The 26,449-nt window shown below is 50.6% G+C and overlaps 1 protein-coding gene, 1 long non-coding RNA gene and 1 pseudogene across 9 annotated transcripts in view; 1 reads left to right on the forward strand and 2 right to left on the reverse strand.

Moving 5' to 3' along the window:
- Positions 1-478: 478 nt before the first annotated feature.
- LOC131836767 (uncharacterized) lies at positions 479-16,210 on the reverse strand. Of its 6 annotated transcripts, none has more exons than XR_009355758.1 (5): positions 15,511-16,210; positions 14,781-14,925; positions 13,414-14,678; positions 13,141-13,321; positions 479-781 (listed from the first exon to the last, which is right to left on the reverse strand). It is a non-coding gene; the product is annotated as an uncharacterized LOC131836767 (long non-coding RNA). The 6 variants fall into 6 exon arrangements; XR_009355759.1 differs by having other exon boundaries at positions 13,414-14,681; XR_009355761.1 differs by having other exon boundaries at positions 13,414-14,111; positions 14,602-14,925.
- Positions 2,445-2,524, reverse strand: LOC131837358 (U4 spliceosomal RNA; annotated as a pseudogene).
- Positions 16,211-16,298: 88 nt separating the features above from the next.
- Positions 16,299-26,449, forward strand: part of TTC7B (tetratricopeptide repeat domain 7B) — a 247,450-nt gene continuing 237,299 nt past the window's right edge. Inside the window, exon 1 of one of the 3 annotated variants that reach the window (XM_059182508.1) lies at positions 16,299-16,546. In XM_059182508.1, coding sequence (XP_059038491.1) covers positions 16,426-16,546 — 121 coding nt within the window. In that variant the 5' untranslated portion in view covers positions 16,299-16,425. The remainder of the gene's footprint in view (positions 16,547-26,449) is intronic. The other 2 variants (XM_059182509.1, XM_059182510.1) reach the window with 2 other exon arrangements.

Consider the following 26,449-nt stretch of genomic DNA (forward strand, 5'->3'; position numbering starts at 1 on the left):
AGGGTGGAAACAACATTGATAGATCCAGCCTCACCCCATGTTTACTCTGTCTCGTGGTTTTCATCCAGACTTTTTCACAATCCATCTGTCTCCCCAGTAGAGCCCAAAGTCAAGGACAGGGACATTTTCCTGCACTTCTATTTCCCTCCAAGGGGTGGGGAGAGGGGATTCGACACCGGCCTGATCACTTAGTAGCCATCAGAAACTACTGATGGGAATGAGTTCAGTCAAATCAAAGAGAAAAGAAATGAAATGCGGATCTTTTTAACATACTTTCTGGCAGTTCAAAACATCTTTGCACTCTAAGGTAAAGTGGTAAGGATTAAACATATCAAACTGGCGTTTTCTCTCTGAGGCCGCTGGAAACCCCACTTGCGCCCCACCTCCCCTGGGCTGGACGTTTCTCTGTGGTATTGCAGAATACTAGAATGATTTTGTCTTTTACTCTCAAGACATTGCATCCAACAATGAGGTTTTATTCTTAAAGTCTGAAAGAAGGCTCATTAGATGCCAAATATTCATTTCCATCCTTGAGAAAGAAAGGAATACCAATTACAGCAAAGTCTTGTTGATTTCGTCAGTCCACTGATGACAGGGCTCCTTGACTTGGCTCCTCACCTCAGACACAGGTTGCCTATGTTCTCCCAATAACCAGTGCACCTTCCTTTCAGAGATGTGATGACTTAGCCATTGTGATTTCTCCAAGAAAGGGGCTTGCCATCACAGGAGCAAGCTGGTCTGATTCTCATGGTCCACGTGCAACAGGCAGCTTTTCTATTTTCTATGGAATAAACATCAGAGTTTAGAAATAAACATTGTATGGTCAATTTATGGTCAACTGATTTTTTTTATAAGAGTGCCAATACCATTCAATGGGGGAAGAATTGTCTTTTCAATAAAAAGGGTGCTGGGACTGTTATGGCCCCCCAAAATGGGTCCGTGATTAAAGGAGCGAGACTGACATAAAGCAAAGGTCAAGCAAAGCTTTATTTCGCGCCAAGCATCAAGAATCAAACTGACTAGCCACGGCCACACCTCTTACAGAGAGGGCGACCCTTCTCTGTTTCACAGACTAGCTTTTAAGGGCGAAGGCCATGCGGTTGGGCCTGGCCACGCACAGGTGGCCAATGAGATTGTAACACACAGAGGAAGTTGCACAGTGATGCACCTAGTATGCTAGGTGATCAACTGAATTACAATTTACCCTATAGTAGACATTTGACCTAGCCTGTCACACCTTGGTTAGAATTGGCGCCCAAAGGCTCCCAAAGGGCGGGGCCCATACTCCTTGGAGATAGTATGCAACCCCCCCACTGATGAGATGTCTCCACCTGGCCTGACCCACCCTTGTATCTGGGCTTTGTTACCTGGGGCTGGTTTCCAGGACTCATTTTTTTTTTAGTCAGTCCCCTGGGGGAAGGGGAGCAGGGACAGTTTAAGCAGGACAGTTTAACAACCTTGTTGTTTAACCTTAATGGAAGCCTCTGGTTAAATAGGTCCTTACAGGGACAACTGGAAATTCATCCTTTTGCATGTGGATATCAATGAATTTGAACCCCCTACCTCATACCATATACAAAAGTTAATTCAAAAATGGATCGTAGGCCTAATCATAAGAACTAAAATTATAAAATTTTGGAAGAAAACATAGATGCAAATCTTCATGACCTTAGGTTAGGTATCAGTGTCTTAAAAACAGTATCAAAAGCACAGGTGACAAAAGAAAAAATTGATAAATTGGATTTCATCAAAATTAAAAACATTTGTACTTCAAAGGACACTAACCAGAGAGTGAAAAAACAACCCACAGGATGGTAGAAATATTTGCAAATCATATATCTGATGAGATTTATATTTAGAATATACAAAAAACTGTCATTACCCAATAATAAAAAGACAAATTATCTAATTTTTAAATGGACAAAGGATTGAAAATGGGCAGAGGACCTAAATAGACATTTTCCAAATCAGACATCCAGACGGCCAACAGACATATGAAAAGATGCTCAATATCACTCATCATCAGGGAAATGCAAGTAAAAATCACAATAAGATAATCATTCACACTTGTCGGAATGGCTAAAATAAAAAAGACAAGCTCTAACAAGTGTTGGCCAGGAAATGGTGCAGCCTCTATGGAAAACAATATGGCGGCTCCTCAAAAAGCTAAAAACAGAACTACCACAGGATCCAATAATTCCACTACTGGGTATATTTACCCAAAGAAAATGAAAACACTAATTCAAAAAGATACATGCACCTCTATGTTTACTGCAGCATTATTTACAATAACCAAGGTATAGAAATAACCCCTGTCCATTGATAAATGAATGGTTTAGAAGATGTGGTGTATATACATGATGGACTATTACTCGGCCATAAAAAAAAAAAAAGAATGAGACCTTGCCATTTGTGACAATATGGATGGACCTAAAGGGTGTCATGCTATGTGAAATAAATCAATTAGCAATAATCGCACCTCGGATAAACCTCATTGGCTACCATACTGCCACTGCGCAAAGCTGTGTGTGAAATAAATCAGAGAAAGAAAAATACCATATGATTTTACTCAAATATAGAATCTAAAAAACAAAACAAATGAACAAACAGACTCATAAATATGGAAAACAACTAGTGGTTCCCAGAGGGATGGGGGTGGGGAGATAGAAGAAATTTGTGAAGGGGATTAAAAAGTTCAAAACTTGGGGCACTTGGGTGGCTCAGTGGGCTAAGCCTCTGCCTTTGGCTCAGGTCATGATCCCAGAGTCTGGGATCTAGCCCCGCGTCGGGCTCTCTGCTCAGCAGGGAGCCTGCTTCCTCCTCTCTCTCTGCCTGCTTCTCTGCCTACTTGTGATCTCTGTCAAATAAATAAATAAAATCTTTTAAAAAAAAAGTTCAAAACTTCAGTTATAAAACAAGGAAGTGACAGGGTAGAAAAGTGCAGCATAAGGAATATAGTCAATAACACTGTAATAACTTTATGTGATCACAGATGGTAACTGTACTTAGAGTGAACATCTTCTAATGTAAGCAATTGTCAAATCACTATATCATACACCTGAAACAAATATAATGTTATATGTCAACTCTACTTCAATTAAAATTTTTAAAAACTAAAAATAGGCAAGGGATTTAAATTTTCCATAGAAGACAAAGAGCCAATAAGCATACAAAAAGTTGGTCAACAACATTATTCATCAAGGAAATGTAAATCAAAACCACAATGAGATACATCTCACATCCACTAGGATGGCTAGAATCAAAAAGACAGATAATAACAAGTGCTGGCAAGAATGTAGAGAAATTGGAACCCTTACACATTGTTGGTGAGAATGTAAAATGGTGCAGCTGTTTTGGAAAACAGTTTGATAATTCCTCAAAAGGTTAAATACAGAGTTAACATATAACCTGACATTTCCTTTCCTGGGTGTATACCTAAGCAAAATGAAAATGTGTGTCTACACCAGACTCTACACATAAGTGTACACAGCAGCATCATTCACAATGTTAAAAAAATAGAAACAACCCAGTGTCCACAACTGATGAATAGATGAAAAAACTGTGGAATCCACACAATGGAACACTATTTGACCGTAAAATTGAATGAAAGGCTGATACATGTACAGAGCAGAGAAATCTTGAAAATACTAAGTCAAAGAAGCCACTTTTTTTTTTTTAAGTTTTTTTTTTTTTTTTTTAAAGATTTATTTATTTATTTATTTGACAGAGAGAAATCACAAGTAGTCGGAGAGGCTGGCAGAGAGAGAGAGGGAAGCAGGCTCCCTGCTGAGCAGAGAGCCCGATGCGGGACTCGATCCCAGGACCCTGAGATCATGACCTGAGCCGAAGGCAGCGGCTTAACCCACTGAGCCACCCAGGCGCCCAAAGAAGCCACTTAAAAAAAAAAAAAAACATATATTGTGTGATTGCCTCTATATGAAATGGCCAGAATAGGCAAATCCATAAAGACAGAAAATCAGTTAGTGTTTGCCAAGAGTTGGGAGAGAGGATTTAAGAGTGACAGCTAAGGGGTCCCAGATTCCTTTCGGGGGATGATAGAATGTTCTAAATTGATTTTGGTGATGGTGGCACAACTCCGTCAATATATTGATAACTATTAAATTATATACTTTAAATTGAGACCATATGCTGATTTACATCTAAAACTTGTTTTAAGTGACACATTCTTACACACTACACAGATGTCATGGGGGTAGGTGGCTTCTTGCATGACCATTCCATTTAATGAATGTTCCTTCATTCAGAAACTCTGCATGCCAACCATATGCCAGATGACAGTGGGGTTGTTGAGGGGACCAAGACCCAGTCCTGGCCTTTCTGACACTCACAGGCTCTCCACAGGAGCGAATACACGCCCAAATGCCTCTAACAGGAGAGGGACTGTGTGTGCCTGTTAAGATAAAAGCACAAAATGTAAGGAAGTGACAAAGGAAAGAACTGAAAATCCAACTCTTCCTTCCTCTTGGGGAGGGAGATGGGCCTGTTACCAAGGGACACAGGGCTCTACAGAAATTTCCCTTCTCCTTCCTATGGGGGTCCTCCAAGCCACCCCTGCTGGCTGGATGGGTGAACTGATGAGTACCTGTTGAGTTGGGTGTCCTGGGGGATTCAGGGGGGGGACTAAGGCATGGCCTGTAGTGCCGGGACTCCACAGCCACCCAAGGCAGAGACACTGTGAGAAGTTGACGACAGAGCCCATGACCTGTAGAAGGCAGCATGTGACAGCTGCTGGTTTGAGGGCCCAGGATGGTAAGTGTGGCAGGAGTGCCCGACTGTCCTGCATTGGCTCTTTTCAGATTGTGCTCCTTAAGTCCCCCTGTGTGGGCAGCTGCCTCCTCAGCCTGTCCATGTGGACTTGGACTTGTATGAAGCGCTGTGTGGCACTTGGTTTAAATTGGAGTTAGGAATGAGATGAGAGCAGGAGAGGGAGGTGATCTATGGAGCACCTGACTCTGTTCCCACCTGTTAGAGGCCTTATCTTCCTCCTCTTCCTCCTCCTCCTCCATGTCCAAGAGCCCCAGCTACACCTTGCTCATTCAAACCCTACTCCCAAGAAAAGATCTGATCCCTGGGCCCTGCATTGTGCATCAGCTCCTCCCCACGTAGGCTGAAGCCCCACTAGAAGGACACTTCAGCAGCTCGGGAGTGGAGCCCCCAAACCCTTCCTGCCCCGCCCCCGCTTAGACCCAGGGGCCCATTCTAATGCGCACAGAGTTGCAAGGGCCCAACCCACTGCGATTAGTTGTTCCCATCAAAGGCAGGCAAGTATGAGCCGTGCAGAAGATTTCTTTGAGCTGAGGTGGGGGCAGGGAGAAGTGTTTTAAGACATTCTTTTCCCTGTAAAGAGAAAGTCCACCCCAAGTGTACACAGGACCTTGGGTGAAGGCTTGGCTTTCTGGGCTCCAGGTGAGGGCGCACACTGAGGCTTGTCAAACCTGAGCAGCCGTCTGTGATGAGGATGAGGTGGCCCCATCAACTACCTTCTCAAGTGAACGGCTCAGAAAGCAGCAAAGGAAAAGAAACCCAACTTTCAGGAAAACCCGCCAGCCCACGGAACTCTGTAACCTGAGTGAGGAGCCAGAGGACCTTCCTGCCCCCCTGGTGACTTACTTCCCTCTGCACTACCTGGGACTTGGTCTCAAGGACAACAGGGCTGCTGTACCCCACTGCTGAAATGCCACTTCCTCTACCGGAGCACCGGTACCCTATTCTTCCCCGCTGGCACCTGGTCTTCCTTCTGGAACCCTCCTCCCTCAGTCCTCCACAGAAACCAGTTCTGGGTAGCTTAGGCATTAACGGAATTAATCTCAGATGGCTCACAATCTCTGGGAGGACGGTGACCAGGATGGAAGTTGCTGGGCAGCCCTCTACAGAGGTCCGAAATCCTCCTCAGGACTGGTTTGGAGAGGAAGGAGCATGGACGCCTCGGCTGGGCATGGACGCATGGGTGTGCCTGGGCCAACTACCCCACTGTTGCCACAACAATGTCCACCAGATGGAGATGAAACTGACCCCAGGCTCTAGAGGTGTCCGCCCATCAGAGCTGAGGTCACCCACCCTCACTGTGGCCACAAGGGAGCCTGGCAGTGAGTACCTGACATTCTCAGCTTCTCGGGTGGGAGGAGGGGCTGGTCTCATCATGTGGGTGATCTCTCCAATACAGGAAGGAGATAAAGATCACAAGGCATGACAGATGACCATTTATCTTTGGATAAGTACCCAGAGTAAGGGCATCCAACCCCCACTCTCCTGCTCCCTGCCTTCCTAAGCATGATCGCTTGAATTTGACAACAGTCACTCATGCCGCCATGACTGAGGCGGCTATGCAACACATGTGTATTGAGGTCCCAGGCCAAGTGCAAGGGTCCCATTACTTGGGAGAGCTCCCTAGAACGATGTTCTGCACCCAGCAGTCACAGCTACTTCCTCTGGGCCGAAGGTTCTGCTTCCCTGGACCGCAGTAACCTAGAGGCTGAAATATGCAGACATCTCTAATAAGACGTCCTTTTACTTTTCTTTTTTCAATTAAGGTATAATTGACATATCACATCATATAGTTTGTACACGTTGTAAAGTGAGCACAGTAAGTCTAACCTCCATCACTGCACATAGCTGCACATTTTTTCTTATGATGAGAACGTTTAAGATTTACTCTCTTGACAAATTTCAAATATTCAATACAGTGTTATTAATTATAGTCACCATGCTGTACATTACATCCCCATGCGTTTATTTGTGCCTTTTGACCCTTCATCTATTTTGCTCATCCCTCTACCTCTAGCCTCTGACAACCACCCATCTGTTCTCCATATCTATGAGCTTGTTTTTATTTCAGATTCCACATATAAGTGGCAATCATACAGGACTTGTCGTTCTCTGACTTATTTCACTTAGCACAACGCCATCAAGGTCCATCTATGTTGGGGCATATGGCAAGATTTCATTCCTTTTTAATGGCTGAATGATCTTCTATTTTATACACCATGTCTTCATCTACTCACCTCTCTGTGGACACTTAGGTCGATTCCATTTCTTGGTTCCTGTAAATAATTCTGTACTGAACATGGGGGTACAGATATCTTTTCAAATTAGTGTTTTGTTTTCTTTGGATAAATATTCAGGAGTGGCACCTTGGATCATATCCTTTTACATCCTAAAAAGGGCAACCTGGGTGGAGTGGGGACCAGTGTGACCTCTGTCATGCTCCTGAAGCAACAGAGATGTTCAAACCACCCAACCCCCTAGAGTTCATCAGAAAATAACTTCCTACAGCGGACAGTACTGACAGCATCTTTCTGCGGACCACACACTATTCTGGGCAGCGTTTTGAAAATGAAACTGATTTATTAAAAGTTTATACAAGGAGACAAAAAGGGCTGAGGTTGAGTTGACTGTTCTGCTGTGGGGAGCAACCCCAGATCATGAGAAGGCCAGCAGTGGCCTGAAAGCTTAGTTCTCCTGTCCCCCTTGTCCCATTAACTGGCCACATAATCCCCTGCGCAAGTCACTTGGGCCTCAGTTTTCTTGCTTGCAAAACAAAGGTGAACCCCTCTGGGATGCTTGTGTGACAAACATCAGGAATCCATATAGAGGGGTGTGTTGAGATCAAGACTGGGGAAGGGGTCTGGGGGTCTCTTGCAACCTGAGGACTGGAAGCTGCTGGACCTCAGGAAGGTTGGGAAAGTGATCTTTTCTTCAACTACCATTTACTGAGCTACCATGCTAGGTGCCGGGCCATTTCAAGGCCCTGGGATCCAGTGATGAACAAACCCCAGGATCTCTGCTCTCAAGGAACTTATGGTGAGCTAGTGAGCACATGAATACCTGTGATGGCACACAAGATAGCACATGCAATAAACACACGAAAGGAGGCTAACATGATGGAGTGCAGCTGTGGGAGGGGTTCTTTTAAAGCGTCACTCCCAGAGGAAGTGACATTTTTTTAAAAAAAGATTTTATGTATTTATTTGACAAAGATCACAAGCAGGCAGAGAGGCAGGCCCGAGAGAGAGAGAGGAGGAAGCAGGCTCCTTGCCAAGCAGAGAGCCTGATGTGGGGCTCAATCCCAGCCAGGACCCTGGGATCACGACCTGAGCCGAAGGCAGAGGCTTTAACCCACTGAGCCACCCAGGCGCCCCAAGGAGGCGACATTTAAGAACTTTCCTCATTGTCGGGAATGAAGGAGCTTGGGAAAGATAAAGGTTAAGAATTCCAGATGGAGGGAGTGACATGTGCAAAACCTCAGATGGGAACAGCTTATGCTTGCTTGTGCCTAGTGTGCCCCGAGTTCCATCAGCCAGAGCAGGAGGTCTGCATGAAGTTGGAGAGGGAGGCAGGGGCCTGGAGGGCATCTTGGTACCGATTCTTTTTCCATCTCCACTCCTTATGTGTCTTTCTCCCTTCTACATACTGGTTTCCTCTGCTGTCCCGGCCACACAGCAGAATAGGACTGCCTTTGGGTACCAAGTTCACCCTTAGGTGATTCACTCATAGGGACTGTCTCAATCTCGAGGAAAGTGCTGGTCACATGGGCATGGCTGGTCCAGTTACCTGTAGCCCAACCACGGCAGATGCCTGGAGCCCAGCTGGACACCAGGAGTTCAATGGTGAGAACGGGCAAGCACTCCAAAATTACCTCCCCAAGATGGGACTGGACTAGGGGGCCCTCTCCAGCCATAGGATTCTGAGAGTGAAGAATCCACACTGTTCTGAAGCAGTCTCACCGTTTGAGGGGAGTTGATTTAAATCCGTTCTCACACCTAAGTGAGCACCAGAGCTATCTGCTAGAGTGCATTTCTAACAAGTTCTGATGATGCTCTAAATGCTTTGGTTACCAAAGCGGGGTACAGCTCCCTGGCCCTGCCAATTTCTTCAACCTGCAGGTTTTGGAGCTGGCAGGACTGGAGTCAGGGTAGGCATGGGCAACCAATGTTCTGGATTCCTCTGGACACCAGGGTTTGGAGAATCATGGTTTTAAAGTGTTTCAGAACGCCAGAAAGGTGTCCAGCCACTACAAGTTGGCTCAGTGTCTTTAAATGGTTAAAATGGTTAATCAACCAGTGTGTTTGGATTGAAACAAAACAAGCCCTCCACTTTGGAGAAAATGGCTTTGTCAGAATCCAGCTTCTGGATGGGTAAGAGCCCTTTTATTTTATTTCTTATTTTTATTTTTTTAAGAGCCCTTTTATTCTGGGCATTTTCAGTTCTCCCCGCAGGAGACCGGGTCCCACTCATGGCAGGGCTCGCTCACTGCTCAGCGTCTGTAAATACCCAGAGAAAGTTTGGGGACACGCCCTCCGAGCCCTGGCTCCCGGGGTCCCGCTAGAGGCCCACCGCCTGCTGGGAGGTCGGCGCCGAAGCCTCGCTGGGGGGGAGCGGAGGGGGTTCCGCCAATGAAGCGCCGAGGAATTCCATGACCTCATCGGGAGGCTCTCTCACTGGCTGCCGCCGCCGTCCCAGGCCCGCCCCTTTCATTAGAGCTCCGGATTTCTGCGTGGGCCCCGCCCGCTAGAGTGAAGGCCCCTAGGGTTCCTAACCAGGTCTGCAAGCTTTGCAGGCTTCCTTTCAACAGATTCACCAGAAGAAAACTGCTTCCTGAGAAAGACTTGAGTGTTCTTTTAACCTGCCAAGAACAGGTTTTCTGCGCTGACTTTTCACTGATGTTACTGGGGTTTGGCTGGTGCTCGCATCCTTTCTAAGCACCTGACACATCACACTTACTTCCCACTTACTTTAATCGTGTATTCTACCGAGCTTTGTCTTCCTTCCCAGTGGATGAATTTCTCAAGTCCAATCATACTGCGGAATGCTAGTGATCGTCTCTCCCACGTTTAACCTGGGAATAAGCTGACGTTCAGAGAGGGAATAGGACTTTTACAAGGTCACACAGCAGGTTAATTAAAGAGATGAAAATCTGATCTGGGGCTTCTAACTCCAGCTCCGGTGTCACACACTCACCACTTTGGCAAGCAGACCAGACCAGAAATCATTTTCAAGGCTTGGCTCAGGTGTTACCCCCTCCAGGAAGACTGCCTGTCCTGAAGCCCCACAGCAGGCCAAGGGCTTCCCCAGTCCCAGGCAATCCTGCGAGTCCCAACTACAAAGCTATCCTTGACCTCTTTGTCCCTTTGCCCAACTGGAGTGTAAGTTCCTTGAGGGGTGGCATCACATTTTATAAACTTTGTATCTGCAGAACCTAACACTGGCATACAATAGATGCTTAATCAATGCTTGTTGAATTAAACTGTGGAAACTTTGCCTGGTAGTGGCATTGTCCAGGGAGAGATCACTCGCAATTCGTAACAAAAGCAGATTCTGTGTTTTTGAGGCTCTTTCACACAGAATGAGAATTAGCTTCTTTTTACTAGTAATGTGTTTGAAATGAAAATGTCACAACTGTTTGCTAATACAACTCTGTAGGAACAACCAAATCCTTTGTGCTCACCGGGTTCCTGATTGCCCTTTCAAACTCCAGATGTGTGAATCAACCATTTTTCAAATCAAACCAGCCCATGTGTTTTCCTCTGTGCAGGGTCTGCCAGGAAGCATAAAAATCATTCTAGTTACACTCTTGACTAGGTGACAGGTACAGTGTTCTCCGCCTATATCCATGTAGTTTCTGATCTTTACATTGCTGTCCATTCAGACATATAGGTGGGTGTTTATCATCAGCCCATTCTTTGCCTTTCTGGAATAAGGTAGAACAGGTTGTATACTAGGTACCAGGAACTCAGAGTATGAAAAAACATTCATGAGGATAAGGGATTCCTATCATACAGCCTTAAATGCAAACCAACTGGTTGTTATTATGGTGTCCAAAGCCTATGCAAGGTCATCATGTATGGAGACGGGCGGTGAAAATTCACAGAACTGGTCCAGCCTCACCCTGTGCAGGAGACACAGACCTGAGACATGTGGATATTCTCAGCCTTGGAGAGGTAGGCTCAAGAATGGAACCAAGAGGGACGCCTGGGTGGCTCAGTGGGTTAAAGCCTCTGCCTTCGGCTCAGGTCGTGATCCCAGGGTCCTGGGATCGAGTCCCGCATCGGGCTCTCTGCTCGGCAGGGAGCCTGCTTCCTCCTCTCTCTGCCTGCCTCTCTGCCTCCTTGTGATTTCTGTCTATCAAATAAATAAATAAATCTTTAAAAAAAAAAAAAAAAAAAGAATGGAACCAAGACAGTTCTCAGCTCTTTTCCAGAGCCTGAAGGCTGACCTTTTAAAAACTTCCCCTTCTCTGATTCCAAATCCAAGCTCACCAAGCAATCTCTTAACAACAGTTTCAGCTTGCATGCTTTCTGACACTGGGCACAGGGTAGGAATGGCCGCCATCATAGATAAAAGTTGTCATGGGGGGCGAGTACACGTTGGTCTTTGGTGAGCTTCACTTACCAAATGGAGCAAACACCTGGGGTACCCACGTGCTTCTGGACTTGCCAAAGCTGAAGGGAAGCCTAGGCACATGGTTTCCACACACAGGTCATGCCAGGCCTAGGCCCTCCTTGAGCCACCAGCCAGCTTCCTGTCCCTGGCGATCTGGCTAGCCCTGTCAGATGGCAACAGATGGAAAACTAGACACACCGGCTTCTGTGTTCGCAGTGGGGCTGCGAGATTCCCGCTCATCTGTCCCTATAGCAGAAGCCATGACTCCAGGCAGCAGTAGGTGGCCTTTGGGAAGAAACTTAAGAGGCCCTTAGGACACTTCAAGGGGGAGGGGCCCAGAGCCATCTTGAGTCATCCTTGGAAACCCTGCTCATCCCAACAGCACGGATGCGGCCTTGTTCATCACAGTGTGGGCGCCGGAGGGATGATACACTGACGGGGACCGACAAGGATGTTGCCAGCACACCCCAGAGCACTGCACACCAGAGACAAGGAAGGAACCGCAGCCTTCAACAAAGGCCGCAACAAGGAGAAATCCAAGAACACCGAGAGCAAAAGAGCAAGTTACGAAACAGGACAGCATCTTTACAGAGCATGAAACCAAACAACATCGCACGCTGGGCTCCGTAGAGGACTCACAGCCCAGGGGCAGTAGAAGGCTGCTCCAGAAACAAAGTGAGGGCATAATAAGCGCAAAGACCAAATGGTGGTTAACTTTGGGATTGATAGGCGGAGTCCTGGTATTCTTTTTACTATTTTATTACATAGGTGCCCCCTGATTATATGTTTTGTATGTATTAAATATTTCATAATTACAAACCATCCCAAGGCGCGGCAGCGGTTATTACTCAAGCCCCAAGCCCACAGGCTCTGGCATGCCTCCCAGGTTCCTCCAGGCAGGGCTGCAGGGCTGCCTGCCCCTGCCCTACGGTGGCTGCTCATGGCTTGCACCTCCTGGGGTGCAGGCCACCAGACCACAGGACTTCCACCCAGCATGCTCAGGTCGAAGGTTAGAAGAGACGTTCTGTCAGCATGCTGAGGCCTTGGTCCTTTGCCCCTTCTGGATTCCCATCGGCCCCTTCAGTCTGAACCACTGGCTTTAGCAAGAGGATTCCCACTTCTGCGGGCCTGTCTCCTGGGATGTCCAGGCCTCGAGTTCACCCATCCAGCGCAGCCCCACTTCCTTCCTTCTACTCATTCGTCCTCTCAGCAAATATCTGTGAAGCACCAACGACAAAATCCCACAAAACCCTCTGCCCTCATGGAGCCTACATTAGAGTGATGGGAGAGTGACAATAAACACTGAATTAATACCTAGAAATCAAGAAAGAAGGCAAAACCCACAAAAGAACAGAAGGATAGGGAGTGAAGGGAATGGCAGGGAGTGGGTTTAGATAAGGTGGTTGGGGGAAGGCCTCCCTGAGGAGGTGACCTTGGGACAGAGACATGAGGAAGGGGGGAGGAACACATGGGTCTCTTGAGAAGAGCCCTCCTGGATGAGGGAGGTCCCGGGCACGGGCCCTTGTCCCTCTTCTTGCCTTCTCCTCCTGGAAGAGAAGCTGAGGGAAGCCACTAGAGCTTCCCCCAACCCACCCCAGCCCAGACCTCAAGTGCTTTGCTTGTATTTCCTCCCTCGCTACTCCCTCATCTCCTATTCTAGTTGCAAAGGAGACCCAGGCTTTCAGGGGGAAGGGGACTGGGAGGTTTCCAGGCCCCAGAGGCACCCCCATTTGCGCTGACCTTTGCTCTGAGCCTTTAGCCTGTCCCCACGGCTCCTGGTAAACCAGATTTGCTCTAGGGATTAGCACGAGTTATACTCTCTGAGCCATCTTCCACTTCTGGGCATCGGCAGGCCTCAGGGCTGCGTTTGACCTCCAGGCTGTGATTTTTCACATCCTTGTCAAACCTGTAATACCAGTGTCTGGAAAAAAGGTGTTGGCTTAATTACTATTATTAGCACCAATGACTTCCTACTCCTGAATTTCCCTGAAGGCCACCTGCAGGTAAACTTACCTGGAAAACAGTCTGGGCAACTTCTCCACATGCCATCTCTTGAATGCCTCCAGGGCGGTCACAGAAGCTGTCAGAGCCGCCCAGGCTGTGGGTGAGGACCAAAACGGTACAGAGGTGAGACTGAGTCCAGGGACCGCGGGGCCCATCCAGGGCTCTGAGTGGTTCTTTCTCTGGGCAGGTCAGGCTGACAATATTTGGTAGCTTCTCCTCCTGAAACCTCTGCCCCAGTGACCTCAGGACTCAAGCAAATGGCCTTGAGTACTCTGCTGGGGTCTGCTATTCCCAGGGTGGCCTGCCGTGAAGATGAACGTCTCAGACATCATTACAGATTCTAATTGTTCTGTGAAGTCCTAAAGGAAAACGTTTGCAGGCTGATTCCAGACCTTGGAGATCTCCTACTTCATTCATTCACTCTTTCACTCAAGCTGCTATGTTGTGGGCGCAAGGGGGACAGAGACGCAGAATGAGAGCTCATGTTTTTTGTATTCTTATGGTGTAGTAAATTTCAAGTGCTTTGCTTATATTTCCTCACTGACTTCTCAACCACCTCTGTGGGGGTAGGTGTTCTACCTGAAGAGCTGTGAGCAGGTGAGGGACGGAGAGGTTAAATGCCACTGGCCAGGCAGCACCTGCTGAGACAGGGTTCAGGCTCCATTCTGCCCTCATGAAGACAGAGGCCTTGTCTTGGAACCTATCAGCTGGTGGGGGCATGGAAGAAACAGCAGCAGTCACATCACAGCGTGGCGGCTGAGGCTGAGTGACACTTGTCACTACAGAGCCCTATCACAGAGGGAGATAGCACTTCTGGGGGGTCCCACAGGATCTGTCAGCCGTGGAGCTAGGCTCCTGGGCCTCAGTCTCCAAGAATGCACAGAAATGTCCCTCTTGGATCAGAGGGGAGAGAACATTTCAGGCAAACATCTAGAAAGACAGATCTCCATGTGAGAGCTGACAGGAGAATATGAGGCTTTTGAGAGGGAGGGGAAACAGTTACTGTGGAGATTCCTTTTCCCCTTCCTCCTCTTCCCTCTTGGTGGAACCAAAGGGACCAGGTACAAAAGGGTCCCTGCTAAAACTTTAATATAACCCCTTCCTGCGCTGTCCCCGGCATCTGGACCCTTCGGGTCAAACTTTGAGGTTGGGGGTGCCTGAAGGTTGTGCTGGTCATGGCAAAAGTTATCTCTTAACCTTCCCTCCTCACATCCAGTATCTCATTTCAGCTTCCTCATGGTGAACCGCTGTCCACAAGGTCTGTTCTCCCGCAGCTGCTGAGGAGATAAGACATGGACGAACGTGCGTGAAACTCTTGGAAAGCTGGAGTGAGGCACCCGGAAGGGGCGATGCTGATGATGACAGTGCTTCCTCACCCTTGGTGTTGCAGAGCTCCATCTCAATGCGTGTCCAGAATCCAACATCATTACGCCAGCGCCAGCTATCACCCTGGTGCATCTACAACCATCCCTCTCCTGAGCTACTGGCAGGATTCTCAGCACAACAGCCGTAGTCATAGTCCTAAAATACAGGTCAAGTCCTGCATGGGCCTCCCACTTCACTAGATCTTTGTAATGTCTTTATAAAGATCTTTATAAAGGTCTTTATAATGGCCCACAAGGCCTGCCAAGAACTGAAACTCCTCCTCCTACCTCTGAGCTCTCCTGTTTCACCTCGCCTCCCTCACCACACTCCAACCACTCTGGTCTCTTTGGTCTTATGCTCTCACCACAGGGCCTTTGCATGGCTGTTTCCTCTGCCAAGAATGCTTCTCCCCGAGATAGCCTCATGGCTCTCTCTCACCCTCTTTGAGTCCTCATCAAATGTCACTTCCATGAGGCTGTTGCTAACATCCCATTGAACACTTACCCCCCTCCACCCCCCTCTTTATTCTCCTCATTCGACTTTGCTCTGTTTCTTCAAGTAACCATCTTACTTTCCAACTTAGTACTTTATTTTATTTATTCCCCTGACTGACATGAAAGCTCTACCAAGGCAGACATTTTGTCTGTTCAGTTCTGCACTGTATTGCCAGCACCTAAAGTAGTAGCTAGGACACAGCAGGTAATCCCTACATAGTTATCAAGTAACTGAAAGAATGCACACCTTGGACACCTGCCCCCAGCTCTCAGTCTACGGAGCCCACTGGTGATTCTGCATCCCCCTCAGAGCGCCAAGGGAGCGGGCATCTCAGCTGCTAGCAGTCCTTGCCAGGCTCAGTGCAACTCGGCAGTCAGTTGGGAGCCCCTGTGCAGGTGCTGTGCGGGCCTGAGATGGAGGACTCCCTGCCCACCTCATCTGGTCGGGGGCTGAGGCCGCCAGGAGCATGGGGGGCCTGCTCAGGGGGACAGGCCAACCCAGGCCCAGGGGATCTACTTGAAATCTGAGATGGCAGGACAAGCTCAGGCAGGCCTATTCCCCCCCCCCACCCCCCCACCCCCCGCCCCGCCTGACACCAGGCCCCAGGCGCACTAGTTCTGCCTGGTCTGTGACCTTCCCCAGGGTCACCGGCCCTTTCAGGCCGCATTCCCATCCGCCCTCTCGCAGTTTCTCCCAGACCATCCTGCCTGCGGGGCCCTCACGCCTCACCCCCGCCCCTCCTCACCTGCCTGCACCGCGGCCGCTCCCCCAGCCCTTCCCCCTCGGGTCTCGACCCAGCCCCCGCCCGGGTCCCACACCACGTTCCTCTCGCGGGCCTCCCTCCCTTCCCTGGCCTCAACCACACCTCGCCCCTCCTCGGCCTCCCGCTGCCCCCAGCCCGGCCCCGGCCCCCGCCCGGCTGCCGCTCCGGCCCTGGCCGGCAGGGGCCGCTCCTCGCGGCGCCCGGGGCCCCGCCGCCGCCCGCCGCCGCCGCCCGCCTCCCGCCCCTTCCCCAGCCGGCGCTCCCGTTACGCCGCGGAGCCGGGAGCCGGAGCCCGCGCCCGCGGCGGCAGCGGGAGGCGGCGGCGGGGGCGCCCGGGCGGCGGCGGCGGCGGCGGGGCCTGCGGGGCCTGCGAGCGGGCCGGGCCCGGCCAGGCCGCGATGGCGACCAGGAAGGCGGGCTCGCGGCTCGAGACGGAGATCGAGCGCTGCCGCTCCGAGTGCCAGTGGGAGCGGATCCCCGAGCTCGTCAAGCAGCTGTCGGCCAAGCTCATCGCCAACGGTAGGCGCCGGGCGCGCCGGCCTGGGCTGCGGGGGACACCGCGCTCTCCTCCCGGCCGGGCCGGGCCCGGGAGGCGCGGCGGGGTGAGGGCAGGGGCGCGGCCGGGATCGCGGGCGCCGCGCCGGTTAGGTGCGCGGGGCCGGGGCCTGGGAAGCCCGGGTCCCGGGCGTCACGCGGTCGGGCGCCCGGCGGGCTAGGGCAGTGCCCGGCGTCCCAGAGTTCCGGCGTGCGGGCGGGCTCCTGCGGGGTCAGCGCGTCCGGGGGCTCAAGGAGCCGGCTGCCCCAGCGAGGTCCCAGGGGCCCTGGCGGCTTTCGGGTCCTAAGAAGTTGGGGGCGAAGGGGGAGAGTGCTCCCCCGGGGCACGGCCGGGAAGTGTGCAGGGGATTACAGGGTGTGCGTATGCTGTACTGGGTGGGGGGGGGGGTGTCGAACAGAGACCCCTGGGAAATATGGGTTGTAAACACATGACGTTCAAGGGGCTCCAGGTGGAAGCTCAGACTTGGGGTGAGTATAGAGGGTGGTGGGGGAAGGCAGGGGAGATGTGTGCCCTGGGGTTCAGAGAGTGGAATGTCAAAGCTGTAGACCTAGAGAGGTTGGGTTTGGGAATATAGGGGAAACAGAGTCAGGAGAGTCAGAGAGAGCATATGGTAGAGAGAGGTGGGAATGTGGTTGAAGAATGGGGTTGGAGGGCCTAGGGTTTTGGTGACCAGAGGGGGAAGGGGTCGGAGGGAGCCATTGAGTAGGAGCCTGCTGCTTGGAGTTAGTCTATGACCCAGCTGACTGAATTGGTTCTTGTACCCAATCAAATCAAAATTGCATCCAAAATCCCATTTCAGAGCGCAGCTCCACGTGGCCTTATTTGTTTTGGAAGCAAGTATCTTTAATATTTGCTGGTCTTTCAGTACCCGCCAAAACTGTGGGCACCAATGTACTGGTGAGAGGGCAGAGGTTTTGTGTTATTTCATCCCTGGCAGCTCGAGGCTGGGTGAGCAAATGTTGGCTGAACAAACAAATGAAAGAATGAATGAATGGAAGACACTGCTCTAAGAAAGGCCATCGTGCTATTTTCAACCTTCTAACCTCAAACTACCCAGAACTGGAGAGGGATGTCAAGTGTCTTGTTCAAGAGTGGTTTATGATTGTGTCTTTTATGGTGTTAGTGCCTTGAAATAAGAACTTCATTTTGAACATTCTCAACTATGGTACCTTGCTTTGGGCAGAAGTTCCCCCGGAGGCCGGGGGTGGGGGGCTGGGATGCAGGTACCATAACTCTCCTAGGGGCATGGAGGGAGGCATAGATAGACCTATCTGGGTTCAGCTGGGTAGAAAATGTTGCCTCTTCTCTAATTAAGCATTCAAGGAAAATGGTGTGCAGGCCCATGGGCCCTGATGGCAACTTGACCCTGCCCTTCCTCTAAGGCTCACCAGCTTGTCCTCTTGCTTCTCCTCTCCTTATCTGCAGGATTTTCTCATTTCTTCTTGGAGTTGGGGCAGTCCTGGGTCTACTTTGTCACTTCCCAGCTGTATAGGTATAAAATACCTTCCAGGCAGGTTGATGTTAGGGTTAAATGGGTTCATTTGCAAGCCTCCTGGTCCTTTTCCTTCAGAACCCACTTATTTTCTGTTTTATTTACTCCTTCATTCAGCCAACATTTGCGTGCCCACCTGTGCCGGGAACAGAACAGGGCTGAGTGAGCAGCACTGACCAAGCTCCAGCCCTCACGTACTGAACCTCTTCTGAAGAGACCGACAATGGCAAATACAGAAATCAATAAATGGGATAGCTTCCTAGTGAGAAGTGATTTGAAGAAAACAGGCGAAGAAATGGGATTGAGAGTGATGAGTTGAGGAGGAGGAGGAGGGACGGCTCACACTGGGGTGGCTTCTAGATGGGCTTTGGTGGCCCAGTCCCATCTTACCTTCACAGCCCCACAAACTTGGCTTCCTTCCCAGGGCCTGGTCCCTAGGGCCTGAGCCTCAGTCATTATGCAACTTTTGGGGGAGTGGGTTGTGTGTGTCACAGTGGTCCATGGGTCCGTGTGCAGGTTTGATTTTGGGAAGCTCATGAGAGGTAGATTCTGCCCGAGAACCCACATGGTTAGTAACTGCCATCGCTGGCAAAAGGTCACACGGACTTGAAAAGGTCAGAAAGATTGGTCAGGAACATAACAAGATAAAATAAAGAAAAAGATGAAACAAAACCAGAATTACTGTGGCTCTTCTTTGGGGTTCAGAGAAATGTTTGAAGGAGGGTCCTTCCCTTCCTTTTGCTGATGGGGGGCTTCCTGAGTCTGGTGGTGGAATTTCTTCCTGGCTTTGAGGGCATCAGCTCCCCCTAGACCCTTTTGGGTGAACTGGACCTCAGATTCTGGGCAGATTTGGGAAAATCCTTAAGCAAACGCATTTGCTGGTTACAATAAGGAAAGTGAGTTAATGTCACGTTTGTCATAGTAAGACAGTTTGAAGGCAGCCAGCCACAGGCAGAAAAGAACAGTCTTTGGAACTGGGAAGACTGGTGCCTGAGCCTAACTCTGCATTCTCAGCCAAATTCCTTAACTAATCACTCAGAGATTCCGTCTCCTCATCTTAGAATGGGGAGGAAAAGACTGAGTTTGCAGGGGTTGTTACAAGGATCAGAGGAACTGACTCCCTGGGCTCATCAGTCTGACCTGTTAGCATGTAGGCCCTTCATTCATTCATTCCACAGGTATCGAGTACCTGCTACATGCTAGGCACTGTTGTAGGCAGTGAACAAAACAGACAAAAATGACAAATGTCCTTACCTTTATGAAGTCCACATTCTAGTGGGGAAGGGGCAGGGAGACATAAATATCATAAGTAAAATTTGTAGGCTGCCAGATGATGCTAAGTGGTATCAGAGGGGAATCAAGTGGGAAGAGGCAGCAGTGCTTTGGGAGTGGGCTGGGGGTGGGGGCCACAAAAGTGTCTGGTTTAATACGTGGCTAGGGAGGGCATCTGGAAGGCAGCATTTAAGATAGGATCCGGGGCTATGGAGGGGACAAGAGCCGAGGCCTGATGAGGGCAGAGAGGTGGCTAGGCCAGATCACCTGGGGCCTTAGAGGTCATGGTTAAGCTTTGGCTTTTCTCTGAATGAGGTGGAAGCCAAGGGAGGGGTCTGAGCGGAGGAGTCACATGTCCTTAGTGCTCCTGCTGCCTGAGGCCTCCCTACTCAGCAGCATTTGCTTCTCCTGGGGCTATGCGCCCCTCCCAGTAAGGACTTGAAATAGTGGACAGGTTCAGAGCACGCTGCTCTAGCCGGGACTCCTTTGAGATAAATTAGTTCAGACAGCCAAGAGGTGAATGAGGAAGAAAAGGGCCAATGGCAAGCTGAAAACAGACGCCGGGAATCCATTTTCTGCCTCATACTCCACTGTGGGTACCACTTTAATCACTCCCATCTCAAAAAAAAAAAAAAAAAAAAAAAAAGGCAAAAAAAGCCCCAAACCCCAAATGTGTAGCAGCTACATGCCAGGCCTCTGTGAGTTCCAGCTAGGCAGTGATCGCACAAGTTAAGAAGGGTGGGGTGGGGTTCGAGAAAAGTCGACTCAAGTCTAGATTGTCGCTGCCTGAGGTGTGGTCAGCGAAGCAGTGTGGGTATCACGTGGGAGTGTGTGAGGAATATAGACTCTTGGGCCCACTGCAGACCTGCTGGGTCAGCCCCTGCACCTTAACCAGGCATCCTGCAGGTCTGTTGGCACGGGGGCCTAGAACTGAGGTGGCGGCCTGAGGGGATGGGGATAAAGATGGAGAATAACGGCATGTCAGCTCCCTGTTGGCTCACAGGTCAGTCCTGGCCCTAGGAGGGCAGTCCCAGCTGCTCTCTCTAGAGATAGAGTCCCTCTATCCCCAGAATGTCACCCTTCAGCTTCCCAATGATGAGGTTCACTGCTGTGTGACAAAGTGCATGGCCTCACACCTGGGCTTCAATCCAGACTCTACCTGTAGCTGGGTGACCCTGAGCCAGTCAGTTAACCTCTTGGAGCCCGTGTCCTTCATCGCCCTGACAGGGTTCATAATCGTCCTCCATTCAGGTGGCTGTGAGCTAGAAGCGGGTTGATCTATGCAAACTTTGCTCCATGCAAACTCTGGTATTGACTCCCTCCAGCTGACTCAGTGTAACCCTGGGCAAGGCAGGCCATGTCCTGGATAACACCTGGCTGGGACAAAGAATGGGAGCCTTGGAAATGATACATGAGCTTGTGCCTGGTCAAGACTCCCACGTCTTTCAGTAACACAAGTGGGCCTTTTGGAGCCTGCACCACGGCTGCCAAACAGCCAGCCACTCCCTTTCTAAGGCAGTGTCTGCTTCTCCTTCCTCTCCCAGTCTGTTAATCTTCTTAGGTAAGCTCAGTTACTGAGCTTCCTTAGAACAATTAGGCCCCAGATGGTGGTTTCTCCTTTAAGGGATCATCACTGTTCTGATTGGGTGTGATTTTGAGACATTTTAATTACCTCTTTGTGATGGGCAGGTAGGGAAATGGTGCCTGAAACAATATTTCTGGGGCAAAGTTTGGTTACAAGATGTGTGTAGACCATTGAGTGGGAGTGAAGTTCTTCGTTTGCCACTAGCTGATATTCCCAATGGCCTTGGTGCCTCCAGACTGGTGGCATCCCCCTCTGGAGATGGGCTGAGTTCCCAGACAGCTCTTGGGTCTCAGTCCTCTGGAATCCTTCCTGCCCCTCTAGGGGCTTCTTTGGAAACAAGGCTGGGGTTTAAGCAAGAGTCAGCTGTGGGGTAGGAAAGTGGCACTGTTGTTTAAAATGGCTTCTTTGGTCATTCCCAGGGTACTGCAGACTGCTAGGAGTCAGACTCTCCCCAGACAGTGGGGAAGGACAGTGAGACCTTGATGACACTCCACCCCAGCCTTCCCAGGGCAGCAATCCTGTTTTTAAATACTCTGTCTTGTTGTCCTCTGAAGGACATACCTTTGTGGCAGACCATATGTCCTGATTTTTGGACTCAAAAGAGTCACTTATTTGACAACAACATATTGATAGCTCTTGAGCTAAGCACTGGGGCTCATGGTCACTGTAGTCAGGACAGAAGGACCATGACCTTGTGGCTGTATACAGTGGGGCCAGGACTGTTCAGCTTTTCTCTGGCCGCCTGCTTGGAGGGATTTCAGGTTCTGAGGATTCCTGACATTGATCTGCTTGGTAAGCCAGCCTCTCCAGTGTGTCCTCCTGTTACCTGGGCTTCCCACTCCCTGCCCCCACCCTGCACCCACTGGCTGGTGGGGCCTCGTGGAGCCTCTCATTCACCTTGCTCATTGTCTTTTCACCTGTGCTCATGCTGTTTGCTCCGAAGTCTTCTCTGCAGGCCAGAAGCCTACCCGTCTGTCATGGTCTGGTTCAAGTTCCTCCCATCTGTCCTTCCTTCCCCAAAAAAGATGTTTGCCTCAGAAAAGAACAAGGGTACAGTGTTAGAACCAGATTGGTCTGAGAGATCACGCTACCATTTTCAAACTGTGTTGTTGAGGAACCCCTCTGGGAACATGCATTAGGGCCTGGTGGCTGGGTAGGCAGGGCTCACTCACTGGAACAGTGATACTTTTTACTAAGGTTTCCTTGGAAGGAAGGCCTAATGTGCTTTTGCAACACATTTGAAAGCCACTGATCTGGTTGTAAGCTCCCCGTTTTATAGATGAGAAAATAGGCCCACAGAAGTGTCCTCCCTTAAAACCACCAGCTGGCAAAGTGGCAGAAGCAGGCAGGGTGGGTCAGAGCTCCAGCTTGTGAGTGCAGTTGCTTAGTTCAAAGTGAGCTGCTGCTGCTTCCTAACTCCTAACTTCCTAACCGCTACTTCCTAACTGCTTCCTAACTTCACCTGTGAAGCCCTGTGTGTAAAGTGGTGATATGCATCCAGAATCCCTCTTCTGAAACTCTTGGTGCCAGCTCTGTTTCTGAGTGCAGAATTTTCCAGACCATGGTGCCTATACCAGCCAGGATGTGACACTCAGTGGCTCCAGGAGCGGCACTTCATAATGAAACAACACGCCACTATTTTCTGCACCGAAACATGCAAACAGGCCTTGCAAAGGGACAGATAGATTATAAATAGCCTCATGTTGGTTCAGTTGAGGTTTTATTGCCCAGTAAGTTAACAAAAACAAAACCAGGTTTTGGTTTTTAGAGAGTTCTAGATCTGGGAAATTATGCATAAGGGATCACGAACCTGTAGTAATAGTGCCAAATGTGTAGGGCAGTTTTAAGGACCAAATGTGAAAACAAGGAACAAAAAACCGCACCTAATAGTGCTTAGCTTGCTGCCTGCACAGAGTAAGCCCTCAGTGTAGGTCACTGTGGTGGGTTTATCATCTCCCAGTTCAGGGCTGTTTCTCCTCCCCATGTGGCCTGTCGTGGCTCGTGGCCTGTCGTGGCTCGTGGCCTGTCGTGGCTCGTGGCCTGTCGTGGCTCGTGCCTTGTCTCCTCCCCCAGGAGGCCTCGGAGCAACTGGAAGCGGCCTCAGGAGGGCAGGCCCCGGGGCCTTCGTAAGTGGAAGCGAAGGCCGCAGGACAAGCCCTGACTGGGCTCCCACCAGGGCTGTTCACCTGTGTGGCTGGTGGTGTCACGTGACTTGGGGCCCGCCAGAGGGGCCCCGGTTGTCAATCCAGCGTGCTGCACCTGAGTTCCCTTTCCTCCTTGCTGCGCCCCAATTTTGTCCAACTGCCAGCCCTTCTCGTGTGCGCCGTGCTTCACTGAGGGTATGGGCCCTGGTGGGGCTGCTCCCTGACTGTGATTGGTTGAGGCCTGAGCATGTGACTTAGTTCTAGCCAATGACACATCAGGGGTCTTAGCTGCGGGAGGGGCTTCTGAAGAAGATTTCCTCTTGCTCAGTAGTAACAAGCGAGCCTTCCGGGCGACGGGAGTGGTCTTCTCCCCTTGGAAACTGGTGCTTGGCTTCTGAGGCGGGGAGCTGCAGCCGTCTCGTGGCGGCGAGGCTGACGCTCAGAGCGCGGCAACGCAGAGACGCAAGACGGATGTGGCTCCATGCCTGCAGCGGCTCTTGTCTGGACATCATTTATGTGGAGCAGAAAATGCCTTGTTGAAGCCACGCCGAGTGAGCGTCCGGTGGCTACTTGCCGCTACAGGTTTTCCCTCCCGCGCACCTCCTCGCTTACTCGGAACACCCCCAGCTGCCCCGCCGGCTTGGCACCGGTGCATCATCAGGAATGGCCTTCGTCCCTGGTTCCCAAGTGACCTCACTTGGGTAGATTCCTGCCCCTCTGGGTGACCTCATGCTTGGCAGGTGGCGGAGGCTTGCAGGCCTTTCTGTGAAAGCCAGTGTTTCCCATCTGAGAAGCCAAGGAAAGGGAAGAGGTTTTCTGAGCTCTCTCGAAACCATCGCCATCAGCTCCCAGGCAAGGATGAGCAGTGTTTGGCAGACGGGTCGGAGGAGCGCCGCATGCTGTATGAAGGGCAGACGCAAGCCCCGGGAAACCGACCAGTGTGGCTGCAGCCCCTGGCTGTCTGCGCAGGTGCGTCAGGTGCGGTGGAGGTGGAAGTGCCAGAGTGAGGCGGGACCCACGTTTTTTCGTCCTTTCAGAGGCCTGCCAGACCTGGAGTCAGAATCTCCATGCATTTGCCCTCCCAGTGACCTTGTGCATCTCACTTGATTCTCTGAAACCTTAGTTTTCTGGACTTTGCAGGTGTTAAAACTGTGCTGGCAGGGAATGTTCATTGCTTGAGCTTTTGCCGTGTGTCGTGTTCTGGGCATGAACTTTTACGTGGATCTCAGTTCATTTAATCATCACAACAACTAGGAGAGGAGCAGGGTCAAGGGTCACAATTCTTAATCAGGGGTAAGTAGACTGAGGTTTGGAGATGTTCTCTGAGCTGAATTCCAACCTACTTGTAACTCCAGTTCCATTATTCTTTACACCAATAAATGGTTTTCTAAGCTTGTCGGATGGAAGAATCACCAAGTCCGCTCCTGGGGCCCCCTTCCTAGTGATTCCAATGCAGCAGGTCTGGGGCCTGCGCTCCTATAGGCTTGACCAAGCTTCCCTGTGATGCCAATGCTGCCCGAGTAGCCCGGAGCTAAGGGAGCCTGCACATTATGGGTTCCCAGACCACTTCTGTGGGGTAGTGGTCTCCCTGCCAATATAGGGGCTGGAAATCTGCATTTTAAAATAGAGGCTTAGGGGAGTTGTGTGGTGGAGCAGGTTTGAAGCTGTCCCTTTAGCCATAATCTTTAGCATGTAACGAGTACCTCCTGTGTATGAGGCCTGCACCAGAAGAAAAAGACTGATTGGGTCAGCAGCCACAAGAAGCTTATAGCTCAGAGCAGTCACACAGTCTCTGGGCCCCTGAGTCACCTGGGGCTGGTTAGCAACTCAGATTCTTAGGCTGGGCCGGAGTCCTGCTTCAGGAGGTCTTAGTGGGGTTGGGGTTCAGAAAGCAGGATTGTTAACTAGCATCATGGTTGTAGCCCAGGAAGTTCTAGGACCAGATTTTAGACACGATTGTCCAAGTGGTGGGACAGTGTCACCAGTAGCTTGGGCAGAACAATGACAGCGTTATATACAATGCCCCAGGGTGCCACTGTGTTACTGGGGCCTAAGGGCAGGGTGTGCTTATGACAGTGGGTAAGGCCTTGCAGAGCGCCAGGAGGAGGATCTTGGGCAGAGTTGTGGCGTTGTCCCAGTTGGCCTGAGAGTTTGAAGCACTGAAAATCCCGTGTCCTGGGAACCCCCTCAGCTCTGGGCAAGCAAGACTGTCGTTTACCCTGTTGGGCAGATGGAGGCATTTTCGCAATGAGGAAAGGAACCTGGTGCTGGAGAAAGCAGTGGGCTCTGTCCTGTTAGACATGAGATTAGATCCTGGGTCTAGCACTTACTGCTTGTCTGGCTGTGGGTGTGTTCCTCCACTCCCCGAGCCTCCCTCTCCAGCTCCAAGGTTGTTCTGAGGAATACAAGGGATAATGCAGCTAGTTTCAGGCACCAGCAGTCATCTGAAGCTGCCCAGATCAGGAGTTCTGTGTGTGGCAGCAGGGGAGGAAGGCCTGGATGGATGCTTAGCCCCTGATGGGGGGCGTGTGGGGATGAGCAGGCTGGGTGACGATAACAGCGAGGATAGCAGAGCTGTGCACGGGGGTTGGGGTGGGCTTCCATAATGCTGAATTGTGACTGAGGCCCAAAGCTGATGGCAGTCGCCGTTAACCAGCTCCCAGAACTAGTCAGTGCAAACCTGGGGCCTCTGCTCAAGTCTGACACACTCCTCAGTCCTCCTCCTGCGGCTGTTCATTCTGTACTACTGTGTGGGGGTTCTGGGACACAAATTGGGGACGCCACAAAGAACGTGACCACTGGGCTGTTGGCCCCACAGGGGCAGGGCTTTTTGCTGTTTTGCCCATTGCTCCGTCTCCAGCACCATGTCTGACACACAGCACTTCTTTGACATACCAACATGCTCAGTTCATTGTTCAAAGAACAGCTTGGGTGTTGCCCTTGAGGAGTCAACTTAGATTCATTTACTCCTCAAACACCTAGTGAGTGTGTGCTGGGTGCCAGCCCCTGCCTGACAACCTGGAGTACAGTGCCATTAAGACCATGGTCATGCTCGAGTCTAGTGCGTGGAGAGCCAGCATCTATGTGCTTGGAGCTGGGAATGGTAGAGGACAAGGGCGGCGGGGATCCAGGGGAGGGAATGTCCACCTGAGTCACTGAGACTCTTGGTGCTGTGTCTCTGGTGACTGGATGGCCCTGCTGGCCTGAGGCTCTGGGCGAGTTCTGGCTGATGGATTGCTGTTCAGGCTGACTGGATGTCCGTGACCTTCTCTTCCTATGTCTCTTGTGCAGCTGAAGGGTCGATGGTTGCCGAGTGGCCTTTCCCAGGGAGGGGTTCCGGGTCTCTCTGCTGCCTCTCCCTGTCCCTCCAATC

This window comes from Mustela lutreola, chromosome 7, assembly GCF_030435805.1.
Source record: "Mustela lutreola isolate mMusLut2 chromosome 7, mMusLut2.pri, whole genome shotgun sequence".
NCBI lineage: Eukaryota > Metazoa > Chordata > Mammalia > Carnivora > Mustelidae > Mustela > Mustela lutreola.